Below are 16556 nucleotides of genomic sequence, written 5' to 3'. Positions count from 1 at the left end.
ATTTGACCTTCAAAACAAAAAGAAGTTCACTGTCTACATGAGATTTTGAAAAAACCACCCCCACCCCCTTTTCTCGCCCCTTATAGTAGAAAAAAGCCCGGGAAAAGCCGGAAGCTTCAGCTAGTAGGTACTAAAGAGAGTGGTTTATTTATGGTTCTAAACATAAATAATCCACTCACATAAATTTAATGTAATATTTTATGGAGTAGGTAGGTTCATGCATTTATCTTTTCAAATAAAACTACCTAACCCCAAAAATTGAGTTATTTTCAACACTGCCAACACCCAATACTTCAAAATAATGACAGAATCCTTAACCCACCTTAACCCTTGTTTTTTATTTACGTTTTCGTAAAAAATAACATAATGTAAAAATGATTCCTCGTTCAGACAATACGCTAATTATAGAAATTACGTCAGAAACATAGGCTTTTAGTCACATTTCAAGTAATGTGCATCATACGGCTGAGGAGTGCACGCTTGTAACTTAATTACCGAGTGAAAATGGAAGGAGTTACGAATCCCGAAACTTTAAAGGAACTAATTAAAAACGTCAAGTTTCCCATTGTTTTAAAAAATATATGTAATTGGCCTTTGTTAAAGTGGACATTGGAAGACTGGGAGAAGCAAATGCCTTCGGGAAACCTCGCCTTCAGGTGTAACCCGGTCAGGCCGACCAGAGAGCCATGTTGGGAAAGAAACTGCCAAATGAAAGATTTGCCTTTTAAAAAGTTTATTGATATCGCTAAATCTGACCCGAAAGATTGGTTTTATTTTGACTATAAATATGTGCATCAATGGTTCAAAGCTGACAGCGAATTTTCTAAGGTAATTAATACAATAATGATATACTTATACTAGCAGATAAAAACCCGCTGCCGTGGTTTCAAAACATTAACGGTTCTTTGTTAATATAACAGAAGGCGCCACTTCCATTTACAACAATCGTAAACTGCACAGTCATTACGATAATAATATCAGATGATGTTCTCATTCGGATACCTATTATTTATTTATAAAGTGGAGACGGTTTACATATAGTTATCGTGAGCACTTAGGCCACAGGCTCATTTTGCTATCTTCCATTTTTCCTCCTTCCTTTAACAGTCACCCGGTCTTTTTTAAAAAGTTCACCAGGGTTGCCATTGTATATGGGGCTATGTCTTCTGGTTCCACAATGTGTGTTCCCAGGTCTCATCTCTCCTCTCCTATCCCCCTTGGTTCCCTGAAGGCCCCACAAGGGAAGAGTTCACGGAAGTGGCCTCATCTCTCCTCTCCACTCCTCCTTGGTTCCCTAAAGGTCCCACGAGGTAAGAGGGTCTCACCTCTCCTCTCCACTCCTTCTTAGTTCCCTTATTATTTATTAACTAAATGTTCTCTCTAAAGCATGCCGCTCGTTTTGGTAAAGTTTCCTTACTCCGCTTACCCAATGCGGACAAATTAAATACTATTTACTAAACAGTTCTTTTAGAAAACTATTTACTCACGGGGAAATGGTAAAATATGTAAAAGTTTAATTTTTATTCAATCATATTTCCCATGTCTAAAGACCTTGTTCCGCCATTTTGGATTATTTTTTATGAATTTAGGTCTGCGAAAGGTTCTGTTTCAATCTAAATACGCACTTATTATTTAACCATTTTAGTGCAATGCTTATTTTCCAAGTACGTATGGCAATTGCTACAATTAAATAAAAATACAATAACTTGGACAAATATCAACATGATTCTTTTTGCAATTAAACAAGTAAAGAATAATATTTATGCTTTTAATATAAAAACTACACGTTAGAACTACAAAAAATATCAAATAAATTTCAAGAAGTGACGAGTGCAAAATAAATTGAATAGACTGTTGGTTTTGCATCAGAAGAAGGAATTGTCTAGGTCCAGGATTTCAAAAATAATTGTCAGATGTTTTTGTAAAAACTTTTGTCAAAAAAAAAAATTTTACAAATAAACTTTCGTAAAAGCTTTTGTCAAACAAAAGTCTCGTCGTCCGTAGTGTCGCTGTCATTTGATACATCGTCCACAATAGAACTAACATCCGATATGATGAAAAATATCGATTCACTTTAGGGTGTATTTATTTTAACAAGATAAACAATAAATACAGGTATCAAGACAGGCGTCAACTGCAATACACCACACTCAAATGTAACACACGCCCTCCCGAGGACCGACAAACGCATTTTCGCTAGTAATCCTTGCAGCGCGATAGCGCTGCATAGCACTCTAATGTTTAAATAATCCAAATGAAGAACCTAATAACCTATTTTGTTGAGTTGGTACTTCAATAATTTGGGCGTACAAGCGGAGTAAGGAAACTTAACTAACTAACTAACTAACTAACCATCACGCCGTTTCCCCGCAGGGGTAGGCAGAGAGGACGGACCGCCAAACAACTCGGTCTTGGCACACACTCCTTGCCTCATTCACATTCATACATCGTCTCATACATACTCTTCTATTGTTCTGACTCTTGACATGGCCCGACTCAAGTATCTGATTCACTTGGTCGTGCCATGTCTTCCTCGGGCGTCCCCGACTTCTGCCACCATTCACATTTGCATCGTATATTCTCCTTACACTCCTTTCTTCGCTCATTCGCTCTACATGCCCAAACCATCTAAGCGTCCCTTTCTTGATCTTACTCATTACGCTTACATCAGCCTTGCACTCTTTGCGGATATCCACATTCCTCACACGATCATACATGGTTTTACCACACATACGCCTCAGGGATCTCATTTCAACAGCATTCAATCTACTTTCATCCTTTCTTTGCCAGTTCCATGCCTCACTTCCATACATCAGGGTAGGTACCAGCACTCCATTGTGGACTGCTAACTTCGCTTCTTGGGACAATTTTTTGTTAGCGCCAACTGCGTTCAGTCCTCCATTAATGGAGTTACCTGCATTTACTCTTCTTTCAATATCTCTGTCAGCCTTCCCATCTCTCGTAAACATGCTTCCTAAATACACAAATTCATCCACCTGCTCCAAGTATTCCTCATTCACAACTATATTGCACACTGTTTTCGTACTTTCTCTTTCAAACACCATTACTTTAGACTTACTTACATTCATCATTAACTCATTCTTCATGCATACTTCGTTCATCCTAGACACGAGAGACTGCAGATCATCCATACTATACATCATCACAATTTGCATTTTTAACTCGGTATAAACAAATTAAAAATTTGATTAATAATATTTCAGCAACTTAGATGGGATGCATTTGGATTTCCCGAAGCAGGGGCCCCCGAGTCAACCTTGTGGGTCGGCAGCAGGGGGGCTCACACGCCCTGTCACCAGGACACCTATGGCCGGAACATTGTGTTGCAGGTTTATGGGAGGCAAGGAATCTTCTGTTATAATATATCTTTGATTCAGTGGAGTCTCTCGTCTCTTTGCGTAACTGAGAGAATTATTTTTATACTAGCTGATGTGTACCCGGCGTTGGTCGGAGACTTTTCCATACTTTCTATAAATATTATATGCATGTATTATATATATATAAACCTTCCGGAAGAATTCTCTTAATGATAGTGAAAACCCTATCAAAATCAATTGCATAGTTTAGAAGAGCTAAGCACACAAACAGACAGACTCGGATAGCGACTATTTAGGTACTAGCTGAAGTCCTGGATGTTGCCCGGGCTTTAATGCAGATTTTCTCCAAATCAGAAGTAGACACTAATTTTCTTCTTATTTTCAACATCAAGTGTACAAAATTTTATCAAGAAGTATCAAACTCTGCTTTAAAGGGTGGGAAAAGGAGATGGGAGTAGTTCTTCAATTTTTCATGTAGACAGTGACCTTCCTGTTCTTTTAAAGGTCAAGTGTGCTAAATGTATCCAATGTCGGAATAAAACTGTGTATAAAACAAAGCCACGCTGCCCATCCTCCCGTCTCACACACTCTTCTTTATATAAATATATATAGATTATTTTATTGCCTGCTTCATATACTATTTTGGAAACTTGTGTCAAAATATCAAAATACACACAAAACCAGAAAAGAACTTATAAACAATCTTTCAAAATGTTTAAAATTTTTGTCATTTTTCAGAAAAAGGTGGCTTCTTTTCCCTCCAGAATGTGGCGGAATGAAACCAACCAGAGTGCCCTATGAAGAGTCTAGCATCTACAGCCAGCACAACTTCCACTTGCCTACAGATTTAACTGCATTTGGTGGTAAGTTATAATACAAACTATTATTGGAATATTTACATATCGCCGTTTTCGTTGGAAAATCACCTTAACTTTATTTGTTTAACGTACTGTAACGTAAGGAAAATGTTGGGTCGCCAAATGTAATGTATATTGTTGTAACATTCCAATGTTTAAAAGGAAACGGTAGAGCTGAGATCTCATCTCAAGATTGTGGGAATAATTTCCTGTCAAGTAAGTTAAGTGATCATAAATAAAAGAGTGAGTTCTTAATGGAAAATATATTGAAACATCAAAAGCAACTACAAAGGAGTACAGATGATAAACATGTAATCATAGAAATAAATATAAGCACATACCCGATGGACTCTTGAATTAAACTAAACTAACTTAACGTGAAACGAAAGAACGACAACGAATGGCGAACGAAAACTTGCTCTCGGCAGCGGGGAACGGACCCGGGACGGAGGCCAGGACATCCTTCTCTTAGTGGAAGCAGGAGGACGCATCTCCTTCAATGGACGCCTGCAGGGGCATCAGGCCTGCAGCACGTGGTAGTCGACCAGACTCTTCAACGGAGCCAAGACAGCAATCCGTTTTCTTAATGGCAGCGGGAGGACAGCAACTCCCTCAATGGACGCCTGCAGGGGCATCAGGCCTGCAGCACGTGGTAGTCGACCAGACTCTTCAACGGAGCCAAGACAGCAATCCGTTTTCTTAATGGCAGCGGGAGGACAGCAACTCCCTCAATGGACGCCTGCAGGAACATCAGGCCTGCAGCACGTGGTAGTCGACCAGACTCTTCAACGGAGCCAAGACAGCAATCCGTTTTCTTAATGGCAGCGGGAGGACAGCAACTCCCTCAATGGACGCCTGCAGGGGCATCAGGCCTGCAGCACGTGGTAGCCGACCAGGCTTGTCTTACAGACTTCGGGAACAGCAATCCGTTCCTTCGCGACGCGGGAATACTCAGCCATCAACTACTAGCCATAGCTAGGACCGATCCATTTACGGTTTCAGTTCCGAAACACGAGTATACAAATGTGACCAACGGCCAACACTGGATGAAAAGCGGGATTCCATAATCCCCACTAAAATAATAACAAACACGAACTGTTCGTGAATGGATAAACACCCCGCGTCTTTTTTAAAAGAAATAATAACTCCTATTCACATGATTAACTCAGATTGAAGCCCCTTTAAAGGAGAGTGACTGGATCCACCGACCCACCGGCAAGGCAGGCCGGGGAGGAAGTGACCATAAACAAAACTGTACTTCCTTCCTTCAAAATATTGCCAGAGTTTGAGAAAAAACACCATAGACAAAATTACCCCAATTAAGCAAGAACTAAACTTGTCACAAAATATTTATGTGACAATTCCCCCCTTCCCACAAAATGTTTGCCCTCAAACATGAACAACTAAGACCACTAATAAACTTAACTATGAGTCCATCAGGTGTCTAGAAAAATGAAAACATAAACAATAATTAGTAGTTATAATAACAACTTAGAATTAAGTTTCTTAAAAACTAAATTTCTTAAAAATAAATTTCTTAATAATAAAGAAAAAAAACAAGATCACTTTTCCTTGCACAGGAAATCAAGGCCAATTTGGCTTCACTTTAGGGTGGTTAAACAACCCTCACTTGCACTGAATTTACGCTATAATTAAATAGCAAAATGAGAAACCTATCTAACTAAGTCCATCCGGTTTAACAGTCTTATGACAAAAATCTTATGACAACATTCTTATGACAAAACTTAAAATTAAACAATACTTAAAATTAAACAATCACAGATAATGAAAATATCTTTATAGATATACATTTTTATTACAATTCAGAACAATGGAGTTCAAAGTAGGCAAAATTAGTACACAAGAAAATACTTTTCTGTGTTATTAGTAGTATAGAATCAGTTTACAAACTGTCTATCAGACGTGACCAGAGTAGGGGTTTGTATTGGATTATTTATCCATCTTTTTTTTTTTCGTTCGTTATTGAACCAGGATTTACAATTCCGAAGAAATACCAATAAGTAACAGAGTCGTCAAACAAGAATAATATTCAAATTATTCTTTTTGCGAAAGTCAAATCAGGTCAGGATTTATAAAACAATAAATACCTGCCAATCAAGGTGGACAGAATAGGGTTTACATAACACAATACCTATCTATTTATCAATCAGTTCATGACCAAAGTCAAATGGTACTAAAAAGCAAAACAGAAACTAGTAAGTTAAGCTCATACCTTAGGATATACAAAAATCCATATAACAATCTGCAGCAAACACTCAACAGAGTGACATTGATTGTAAAAGAAAAGAGACCAAGGCAATACCCAAGCTGGCATTCCTTAAAAAAAACACTCCAAGTGTAGACAAAACGTCAGCATTTCTTGTACAAACAAAACAAAATTGTGTGATCAACTATGGCTTTCAGTGAGTTGACACTATTCGAGGGGTGATCAATCCAAAATTTAATGAATGACACTAGTAATACTTAATTTATAGTCTAATACTGGTATTAACAGTAAGACTCTAATGTTTATCACATTTAGACTTAAAAACTAAACAGAAACACACTTTCCTGTATTAGAGGCAAAGTGATAATTCCAAAGGAATTAATTACTAGTTAAGCACGCCAAAGCAGTACTTACTTTGTTAGAGACAAAACAACTTTCTTATGAACTAAGACTTATTTAAAGAACTTTTAGGAAAGCAATACCATACTTAAAGTTTATGAAATACAAACTATCAATAATAGAACTAACAGAACTTTTGTGCATCAGAAAGTAGCTCAAGTCTCTGAAACACAAAATTCCAAGATATACATTCTCAAGTTCCCTGGAGGTTCAATGGGCCGATAAAAGGGCCTCCAGTGGACTAAAGAAAGAAGGGCTTAAACTTAAAAATAAAAACATTACAACATAATCCGTTATACAGACGGAACCAAGAAATAAATCAATGTGTGTGCATGTATGTAACTAAGTGTATTATAACCAATATAATCAAATATTTGAAACTACCAAAATCCCGAAACTAGTGTATGTCATTAATAACAAGAAAAAACATAGTAACGAAGAAAAGAAAGACTTAACTAACAAAATTTGGGCGCCAGTGACCACAAGGATCACGTTCCAGTTTACCGAGGGTAAATAAACGGTTTATCGTCGATAAACTAGATTTTAGTGTCCGTACTGAGCACAAGAAATGAAGGTACCAAACTCCAAATCATGAGAACAGAACAGTCACAAAAGAAACAAATGCCATAATGTGAAGGGTTGGTAGGCCTACACACTAAAACATTAGCTTCCTTAAAGGAAAAAAAACAAAACTAATCTACCCGAACAATATCTTTTACGTGAAAATTGCCTACAATTTTACCTTGCATATCTGCCAAGGTGTATACTAAATCTGAAACTTTATTTTTTATAACATTACGCACGAATCTTGGTGCCAACTTATGAGAAAAGTAATCCGGACCACTGGATTGAACAAAATTCTTCCTCCAAACGACATCACCTATATCATAAACCACGGATTTACGGCGTAAATTATAATGTTGGGCATTCTTTTTAAAGGCCTGTACTAATGCATTTGAAACTTGTTCATAAATAGGAACTAAGTCTTCCAACTTCTTTGCAAAATCGGCTCTAGACTGATCTAAAGGTATGTCCGTGGGACTAGAAGAAACATTAAATTTATGTAAATTACCGTCAATAATTTGTTCCCTGCCGTGCATGAGGAAAAAAGGCGTGAAGCCTGTAGCAAAATTAACAGAATTATTCAAGGCTGACTGTATCTGAGGCAGAAATCTAGACCAATTACGATGGTCAGACTCGGTCAAGATAGACAAAGCAGTCCCGACAGTTTGGTTATATCGCTCGACTACATTGTTTTGCGGGGTGTAATACGCGTTATAAAAAGGCATAGGAACATTATAATCGGACAACAATTGTTTAAACTCTTTTGAAATAAATTGTTTACCATTATCACACACAAAGGTTTGAGGAACACCGTGAACCAGATAAATGAATTGTTCAACATTTTTTACAATGCTTTTAGCAGTAGCATTTCTTAGCGGAAAAATCCAAGTGTATTTCGAAAAGACGTCAACAACCGATAAAATATACATAAATCCCGCGTAACTACGTGGAAGAGGACCAACAAGATCGATAGACAACATTTGCATCGGTCTGTTGACTATTTTAGGATTCGTAGAAATACCCGCCGGCGCTGATGTATTTATTTTATGTGCTTTGCACGTTTTACACTTATTAACAAATTTTTTGACATCATTGTACAAACCCGGCCAAAAATAACGTAGTTGGACTTTTTTATATGTTCTGAATACACCTGGGTGGCAAGAATTAATAGACTCGTGTTCTTTACTTAAAATTGCGTTACGGTCCTCAAAAGGCACAACCAACTTCCAGGCTGTATCCTCCTGCAAATCGAAACGAGATTTAGAATGTCTAAATAAACAATTATCTTTAATTTGGAAATTATTGAATCGTTGTGGATTATTCATACAATTGGAAAACAAATTATTATACCAACTATCAGAAATTGTAGGCGTAGAATCTAAGGCAGCAACGGTAAAATCATCTTTACGAGAAAGAACATCTGGAACAGTATTCAATTTTCCTTTTCTGTGCACCACATCAAAAGAATACTGATAAAGACGCGTAGACCAACGAGCTAGTCTACCAGTTGGATTGGACAACGAAACCAACCACTGCAAACTGGAGTGATCCGTTACCACTGTGAAATGAACTCCTTCTACGTAAGGCCTGAAATGATTCACCGAGTCTAACACCGCAAGGAGTTCGCGCTCCGTAACGCCATAGTTTCTCTCGTGAACATTTAAACACCTAGAGAAAAAAGAAACAGGATGTTCTTCACCGTCGAACACCTGGGTAAGCACGCCGCCGATTCCAACGTTGCTCGCGTCGCAATGTATAGTAAAGGGCAAAGAAAAATCTGGGCAGCTAATAACGGGAGCAGAAGTAAGAGCTTTTTTTAATTCTTTAAACGCGTTTTCTGCTTCTGGAGACCATGAAAAATTACTTATTCCCATTCTAGAACCAGTGAGTTTAGTCAACGGGGCCGCAATAGTAGAGAAATCTTTAATAAAACGCCTGTAATAACCGCACAGACCTATAAAAGCTTTAATTTGTTTAGAATTTTGAGGGGTAGGGTACGTTCGAATACATTCTAATTTAACGGGGTCTGTACGAAGACCTTTCGCGTCTACGATATAACCTAGATACTTCAACTCTTCTTTACAAAACTCACATTTTTTGAGGTTAACTGTTAGGCCCGCATCTCTTAAACGTTCATAAATTTTAATCAAAATCTTCAAATGTGATTCAAAATTCTCTGAAATAATAATCAAATCATCGAGATAGCAAAATACGTTCTCGTCGAACTCAGGACCAAAAAGGGCATCCACAAGACGCTGCAATTCGCTGGGAGCATTCTTAAGACCAAATGGCATCCTCACAAATTCAAATAAACCGTGGCCTGGTACAACGAAAGCCGTTTTAGGACAGGATTCCTTATCCAAGGGAATCTGCCAAAACGATTTGGACAAATCTATTGATGAAATAAAACGAGCACCCCTAAGTTTATCTAAAATACGTGAAATATACGGAAGAGGATAGGAATCAGCCAGAGTAACGCTATTCAAGCGCCTTGAGTCCAAACAAAATCTGACAGAACCATCCTTCTTAGGGACAATCAAAACTGGGTTTGACCAAGCCGAACGAGAACGGCGGACAACACCTAAATCCAACATTTCTTTTAATTGAGCTTCTAGTTGCTTCTGACGAGTTTGAGACAAAGGATAGTAACGCTGCTTAATAGGATCCCCTGTTGTCTTTATTTTATGACGTACCAAATGGGTTTTTCCTAAACCTCGTTCTTCGAAAGAAATCGACTTGAACTTAAATATAACCGAATTTAACTTTAGATTGTCTTGAGGGGACAGCAAGGAAGCTGATGTTAATTTACGAACCTCACTGACAACATTCCCAAAATCAACATTGCTGTCAACTTTTGGAAACAACTGAGGGGCCACGTCAAATTGCTTCCAAAAGTCAACTCCCAAAACAATTGAAGAGGACAGAGACGGAATTATAAAAAAATTAATATATTTTTTAATATTATTATAAAATACCAATACTCGCATGGTACCAATTATATCCTGACGTTTGCCATCCGCGGTGGTAACGTAAGAATCTAATTTCTTTAACTTACATCCTAGACTTATGAAAAAATTATAAACAGAACCCCCGAAACAACTGACAGATGCTCCACTGTCTAAAAGTCCTGAAAAAACCAAATTCTTAATTTTAATATTAACATGTGGTCTAACATCTTGTCCACAATCAGCTAACGGCAAACATGCGTCCATGTTGCGCGTGGAAAACTTAAACTTAGATTTATTACTAGAAACTGCCGACGACCCCTTATCACCCTTGTGCACAGAATGCAAAAGATCGTTGGCTAGTTTTTTGAATTATACTTATTTGCGTCATTATGCTTAAAAGAGTCCCTTTTCCATTTTTGACAAAATTGTTTCGTATGTCCCTGTTCTTTACAATAGAAACAATTAAAAGTTTTCTTACTATTAGAAGAAGAACTTGAAGAAGACGCGCGTGGAGAAAAGGAAGCCTGATTATACTTAACACGTGGAGAAAACGACCCTTGAGCTTGAGGCGGACACGACGGTTGATAATACGGAACCCGATTAGAATACGACGATTTAGGGAACGAAACTCGCGGAGGAGGATTATTTCGAGAAGAAGAAGAAGTAGTCGGTTTTTCAAAATGAACCGCCCGCCGAGGTTGACCATGTGAGGGTTGCTTTGAAGTGTACATCTCTATTTTTGTACAAGCTGAAACTAGGGACTCTAGATCGGATGTGTCGCTGGAGGCTAATACACTTGCATATTTGTCTAAAAGACTATGCCTTGCCAGACGCACCATCTGCTGGTCAGAAAGGGGTTCTAGTAATTTGGAATTCGCTATTCTCAAATTGTCCACAAAATCAGCAACATTGTCATTAGTGTCCTGTCGCATAGTGTAAATTAATCGCGTTGCTTCTACCTGGCTGTCTTCACGTTCATAACGGTCTATAAGCTTATTTCTCAATGTACTCCAATTTAAATTCTCTTTATCTAATGCACGAAACCAGTTCGCCGCCTTTCCTTCAAGAAGTTCACCAAAACCCAAAACCAAATTGTCCGTCTTAGTTTTCCTGGCTCTACTCAGTTCCTCGACCCTGTACAAAAAATCTCTGACGTCTGACGTCCCGTCAAAACGTAACTGCCATGAATAGACCTCATCTTCCTTTCTTGCTGAATAATAGTAGTTATTTGTTATATTATTTACTTGAGGATCCAAGGATTTGTCTAATGATTCTGAGCCCCCTTCTTTAAATGATAGATTAAAATTACGTGCCTGTTGTCTCATTGCTGTTAGGGTTGCTTCTGGAACAATTTTTCTATCTTCTAAAAGTACCATCAACTCCTCCCTCGTACAACTATTGATGTTAGGTATCGCCATTTTTGTTAAACTGGAGAAAATGATAATTAGAAATTCAATAATTATTCTTCAATAAGAATAATAACTTAAATGTAATAATGAGATATAAATAATAATTTATTTATAACACATCAATTACCAAACCCCCTGTACAAGTCAACTCGACAAGTAGAAATTGTTTACACTAATACGCGTCAAAACAGTGCCGCCAACGTATTCTCCAAATAAATCAGTGCTCACCAGGCGACGATATACGAGTACGATTATATACCAGTACTTTAATCAAAAAAAAAAAAATTTTTTTTTATCCAAATTGTTATAATAATTGAAAAAGAAGAAGAAGATGCTCATTAATAGAAATAACACGTCGTTAATTTCGATTAAATAACCTACAAAACAGTTGTCAATGTTTGTAAACAATGAAGTAATTACTAGTACCTAATGTCAGATGAAACCACAACAACAACATAATCAATAATGACAGAAGTGCGCTGTCATTGAAAAATAACCATGAAAAGTCTCGTTACCATTTTTGTATATGAAATGGTAATATCATATAAAAGATTCTTTGAAAAAGGTATTTCATTATAAAATAACAACATTGAACATTATTTGCATGTTTATGTTTCATCATGATAGATGACAAATGTCAATGTACACATTTTGACAGATAGTATTTTTAGAATGTAAACAAGTTATTTGTTTTGATAGTAATTGTGATAATAATAAGGTAGGTAATTTATTTTTGACAAAGACGTAATTTAAATGTGTACTGGATTCATAAAAACTTGAATATTACTGTGCAAATATATTTAAAAAGTAAGTATTGTACGTAGTACATAGTATTATGTTTGACACTACATTGAGCCCCACGTTGGGCGCCAAATGTAACGTAAGGAAAATGTTGGGTCGCCAAATGTAATGTATATTGTTGTAACATTCCAATGTTTAAAAGGAAACGGTAGAGCTGAGATCTCATCTCAAGATTGTGGGAATAATTTCCTGTCAAGTAAGTTAAGTGATCATAAATAAAAGAGTGAGTTCTTAATGGAAAATATATTGAAACATCAAAAGCAACTACAAAGGAGTACAGATGATAAACATGTAATCATAGAAATAAATATAAGCACATACCCGATGGACTCTTGAATTAAACTAAACTAACTTAACGTGAAACGAAAGAACGACAACGAATGGCGAACGAAAACTTGCTCTCGGCAGCGGGGAACGGACCCGGGACGGAGGCCAGGACATCCTTCTCTTAGTGGAAGCAGGAGGAAGCATCTCCTTCAATGGACGCCTGCAGGGGCATCAGGCCTGCAGCACGTGGTAGTCGACCAGACTCTTCAACGGAGCCAAGACAGCAATCCGTTTTCTTAATGGCAGCGGGAGGACAGCAACTCCCTCAATGGACGCCTGCAGGGGCATCAGGCCTGCAGCACGTGGTAGTCGACCAGACTCTTCAACGGAGCCAAGACAGCAATCCGTTTTCTTAATGGCAGCGGGAGGACAGCAACTCCCTCAATGGACGCCTGCAGGGGCATCAGGCCTGCAGCACGTGGTAGTCGACCAGACTCTTCAACGGAGCCAAGACAGCAATCCGTTTTCTTAATGGCAGCGGGAGGACAGCAACTCCCTCAATGGACGCCTGCAGGGGCATCAGGCCTGCAGCACGTGGTAGCCGACCAGGCTTGTCTTACAGACTTCGGGAACAGCAATCCGTTCCTTCGCGACGCGGGAATACTCAGCCATCAACTACTAGCCATAGCTAGGACCGATCCATTTACGGTTTCAGTTCCGAAACACGAGTATACAAATGTGACCAACGGCCAACACTGGATGAAAAGCGGGATTCCATAATCCCCACTAAAATAATAACAAACACGAACTGTTCGTGAATGGATAAACACCCCGCGTCTTTTTTAAAAGAAATAATAACTCCTATTCACATGATTAACTCAGATTGAAGCCCCTTTAAAGGAGAGTGACTGGATCCACCGACCCACCGGCAAGGCAGGCCGGGGAGGAAGTGACCATAAACAAAACTGTACTTCCTTCCTTCAAAATATTGCCAGAGTTTGAGAAAAAACACCATAGACAAAATTACCCCAATTAAGCAAGAACTAAACTTGTCACAAAATATTTATGTGACAGTACAACTTTAATTTAACTCATATATTAACTTTTAATTTGTATGATAACGGTTAAACTGAAGCACATAGCCGAGATTGGGCCCGATACCTTGATTTTTTAAAACTTTCTGTAAAAAAATGTTTCGCTGAAATCCTATACATATTGGCCTATATCACCATATCAATTATACTATAGGCCAAGCCCACATATATTATGAGGTTATATTGCTCGTCTGTAATTAATATTAATACAAATTATACCAACCTTATTAAAAACTATGTATTTCTCATAATTAAAAGATATTGAAATTTTCTTGCAATAAATTACAATGTTTGATAATATTAACTAAAACTCCTATGTAAAAATGCAAAAAACGCCTTTACAAAAAATGCGGACGTTTCCATCTTTGATATTACCCCTGACATTTGTATACTAATACAATCATGGTGTCATGGTGTTAATCTTAATTATTTATTTTTTATTATTATTTGATATTGCAGGTATACCTGGATGTAGAATGGTGGTGCTTGAACCAGGTGACGTCTTGGTGGTTCCAAATCGCTGGTGGCACTATGTGGAGCACGTCTCCCAAATTGGAATCACAATCAACTCTTGGATTCCTACTGTAAGTTTTTTCATTGTACTTTTTTAAATTTATTTTTTGTTTTATCTATTAACCACATCTCTAAATAGTATAAAATATAGTCGCTATCCGCGTCTGTCTGTTTGTGCGCTTAGTTCTTCTAGACTGAGCAACGGATTTTGATACGGTTTTCTAAACCTTATGAGATACATCAAAATAGTATATTACGGAATTATATATCTTAAAAAAGCCTACAGATAAGTCTGCCACGGTATATAACTATATCCTAAGGTTAATCCCCCAGCAACGCCGAGTTCACATCAGCTAGTATTATATATATACAAGGTTCCCATGTAAAAAAAATCACAAAATAAGTTCATTTTTTTCTGTCCCTCGAAAACTTATTTTTAAAATTGCCAAATTTTATTTTATTTTCACATTACTGTTTAATACTTTGGTATTTCCCTTTGAATGTTTTGGTACATCCCTTTTATAATATGTAGCCTTGGGAGAATTAGGGTTTTTGCTCCCTTCTTTCTGGTCCCACAAAAACACCTTAGGAGAGAATTTCACTGTACTGGGTTGCTATTTTTTCTTGTATTCTAAAACTTAACTGACTAACTTTTCAGGAAGAGTTGGATGCTGAAAGCAGAGTGGAGGAAGCAGTCACCAGACTTATCATCGCTCAGATTTGTAAAGATCTTCCTGATAAATGTCTTCCCTACATATTAAATCCAAATGAGGTACTAAATTCATTTATAATACCTATAAAATATTATGTATTACATTATAATTAGTTCTTGCATTTTAATACTTAACACTCAATTTAAATTACAAACCGACCTGCATGGCTCGAGGATTTATGCATTACCTGTATTGCAGCATGGGGACAATGTAATAGTATTATTTGAAGAATCTAATTATTAATCTGGATAAAAATTTCCTCTTTATATATGATTTTTTTATGTTTTAAGGACGATCTTCAAGACATTCCTTTGTCCGTCAATCTCCTGCAGGTGGAGAGTACTGTGGTGAAGTGTCTAGCGCAACGCCCAAAGAAAAATCCCGCCAAACGGATCAAACTCTCTGAGTGCGAAGATACAACAGCTACTGGCTCATCTAGCGGAGATGTTGGCATATCTAACAGCCATAAAGAAAATAAAACAACCACAGATAAAGTAAATATGCAAATAACCACGGATAAAGTCATTGCAGTTGAAAAGAATAAAAGAACCACAGATAAAATCACTGTTGTGGAAAAAAATAGAATAAACATAGATAAAGTAATAGGGGAGAGTGGTGATTGTATTCTAGTTGTAAAAGAGATCTCAAAGAGTGATTTATTAGAGATTTTGAATGAGAATTTAAAAAATAATTTTTCCAAGGAACGTACGGAGAGTTGCTCGGAAGATGAGGAAAGTAATGGGGAATTGAAAGGAGACCACTTTACTAGTGCTATCATAAGGGCACTCAGTCAGCCCACTGTTATTGAAAATATTAAAAATAATTTATTGAATAGTTTTGCTTGACTGATATTTCCTTTCTTTTAATTATATTAGTGCTACCAAATTCCCTATAATATTAATAAAACGTCTAACTCCAGTGAAATAGTGGCAATATCAACAACTCTGGTCGTGAGAGGTGCTAGTGTAGCACATTGAATTTAACATTCCTTTCAATGTAAATTTTTTTATTTAATACTTGGTGGCGGTGTTTTGCGCTTTCTATATTTATTTTGATCAATATTGATAAAAAAAATGTTAAAATGTTTTATAAAAAAGTAGCTTCTGCGTGTGCAGTTTAAGGATGTAATAATTACAAACATCAAAACCCTCTTGAGTCATTTTTCAGTATGCCAAAAAATATTGACAGGTTATTTGGTGAAGTATAATATGAGTTCGTTAAATACATACAAATAAAATGTTATTGATTTCGTAAAACTTGAATTATACCATGAAAAATATAATTACAAAATATATAATATTAATTTTTATTAATATATAATATTAATAAAAATATTAAAAGGTTAAATTATCAGCAAAGCTGTGTTAGTTGAGTTCCTTGTATCATTCTTGTTCCATGTTCATGTTGAAATTATAAATCATATTCA

General features: G+C 36.9%; 1 protein-coding gene across 1 annotated transcript; it reads left to right on the top strand.

Moving 5' to 3' along the window:
• Nucleotides 1-327: 327 nt before the first annotated feature.
• Nucleotides 328-16121, top strand: HSPBAP1 (HSPB1 associated protein 1). The gene is made up of 6 exons (XM_089640810.1): nucleotides 328-828; nucleotides 3225-3361; nucleotides 4077-4201; nucleotides 14364-14488; nucleotides 15076-15189; nucleotides 15421-16121. Exons 1-6 carry the CDS (start codon nucleotides 505-507, stop codon nucleotides 15973-15975), a joined length of 1380 nt encoding a protein of 459 aa, XP_089496936.1. The 5' UTR covers nucleotides 328-504; the 3' UTR covers nucleotides 15976-16121.
• The last annotated feature ends 435 nt before the right edge of the window (nucleotides 16122-16556 follow it).

Source organism: Hesperophylax consimilis, chromosome 16 (genome assembly GCF_061612785.1).
Source record: "Hesperophylax consimilis isolate HC1 chromosome 16, BYU_Hcon_1.0, whole genome shotgun sequence".
Taxonomy (NCBI): Eukaryota; Metazoa; Arthropoda; class Insecta; order Trichoptera; family Limnephilidae; genus Hesperophylax; species Hesperophylax consimilis.
The sequence above is the reverse complement of the archived record's forward strand: the minus strand, read 5'-3'. Positions and strand labels throughout refer to the sequence as shown.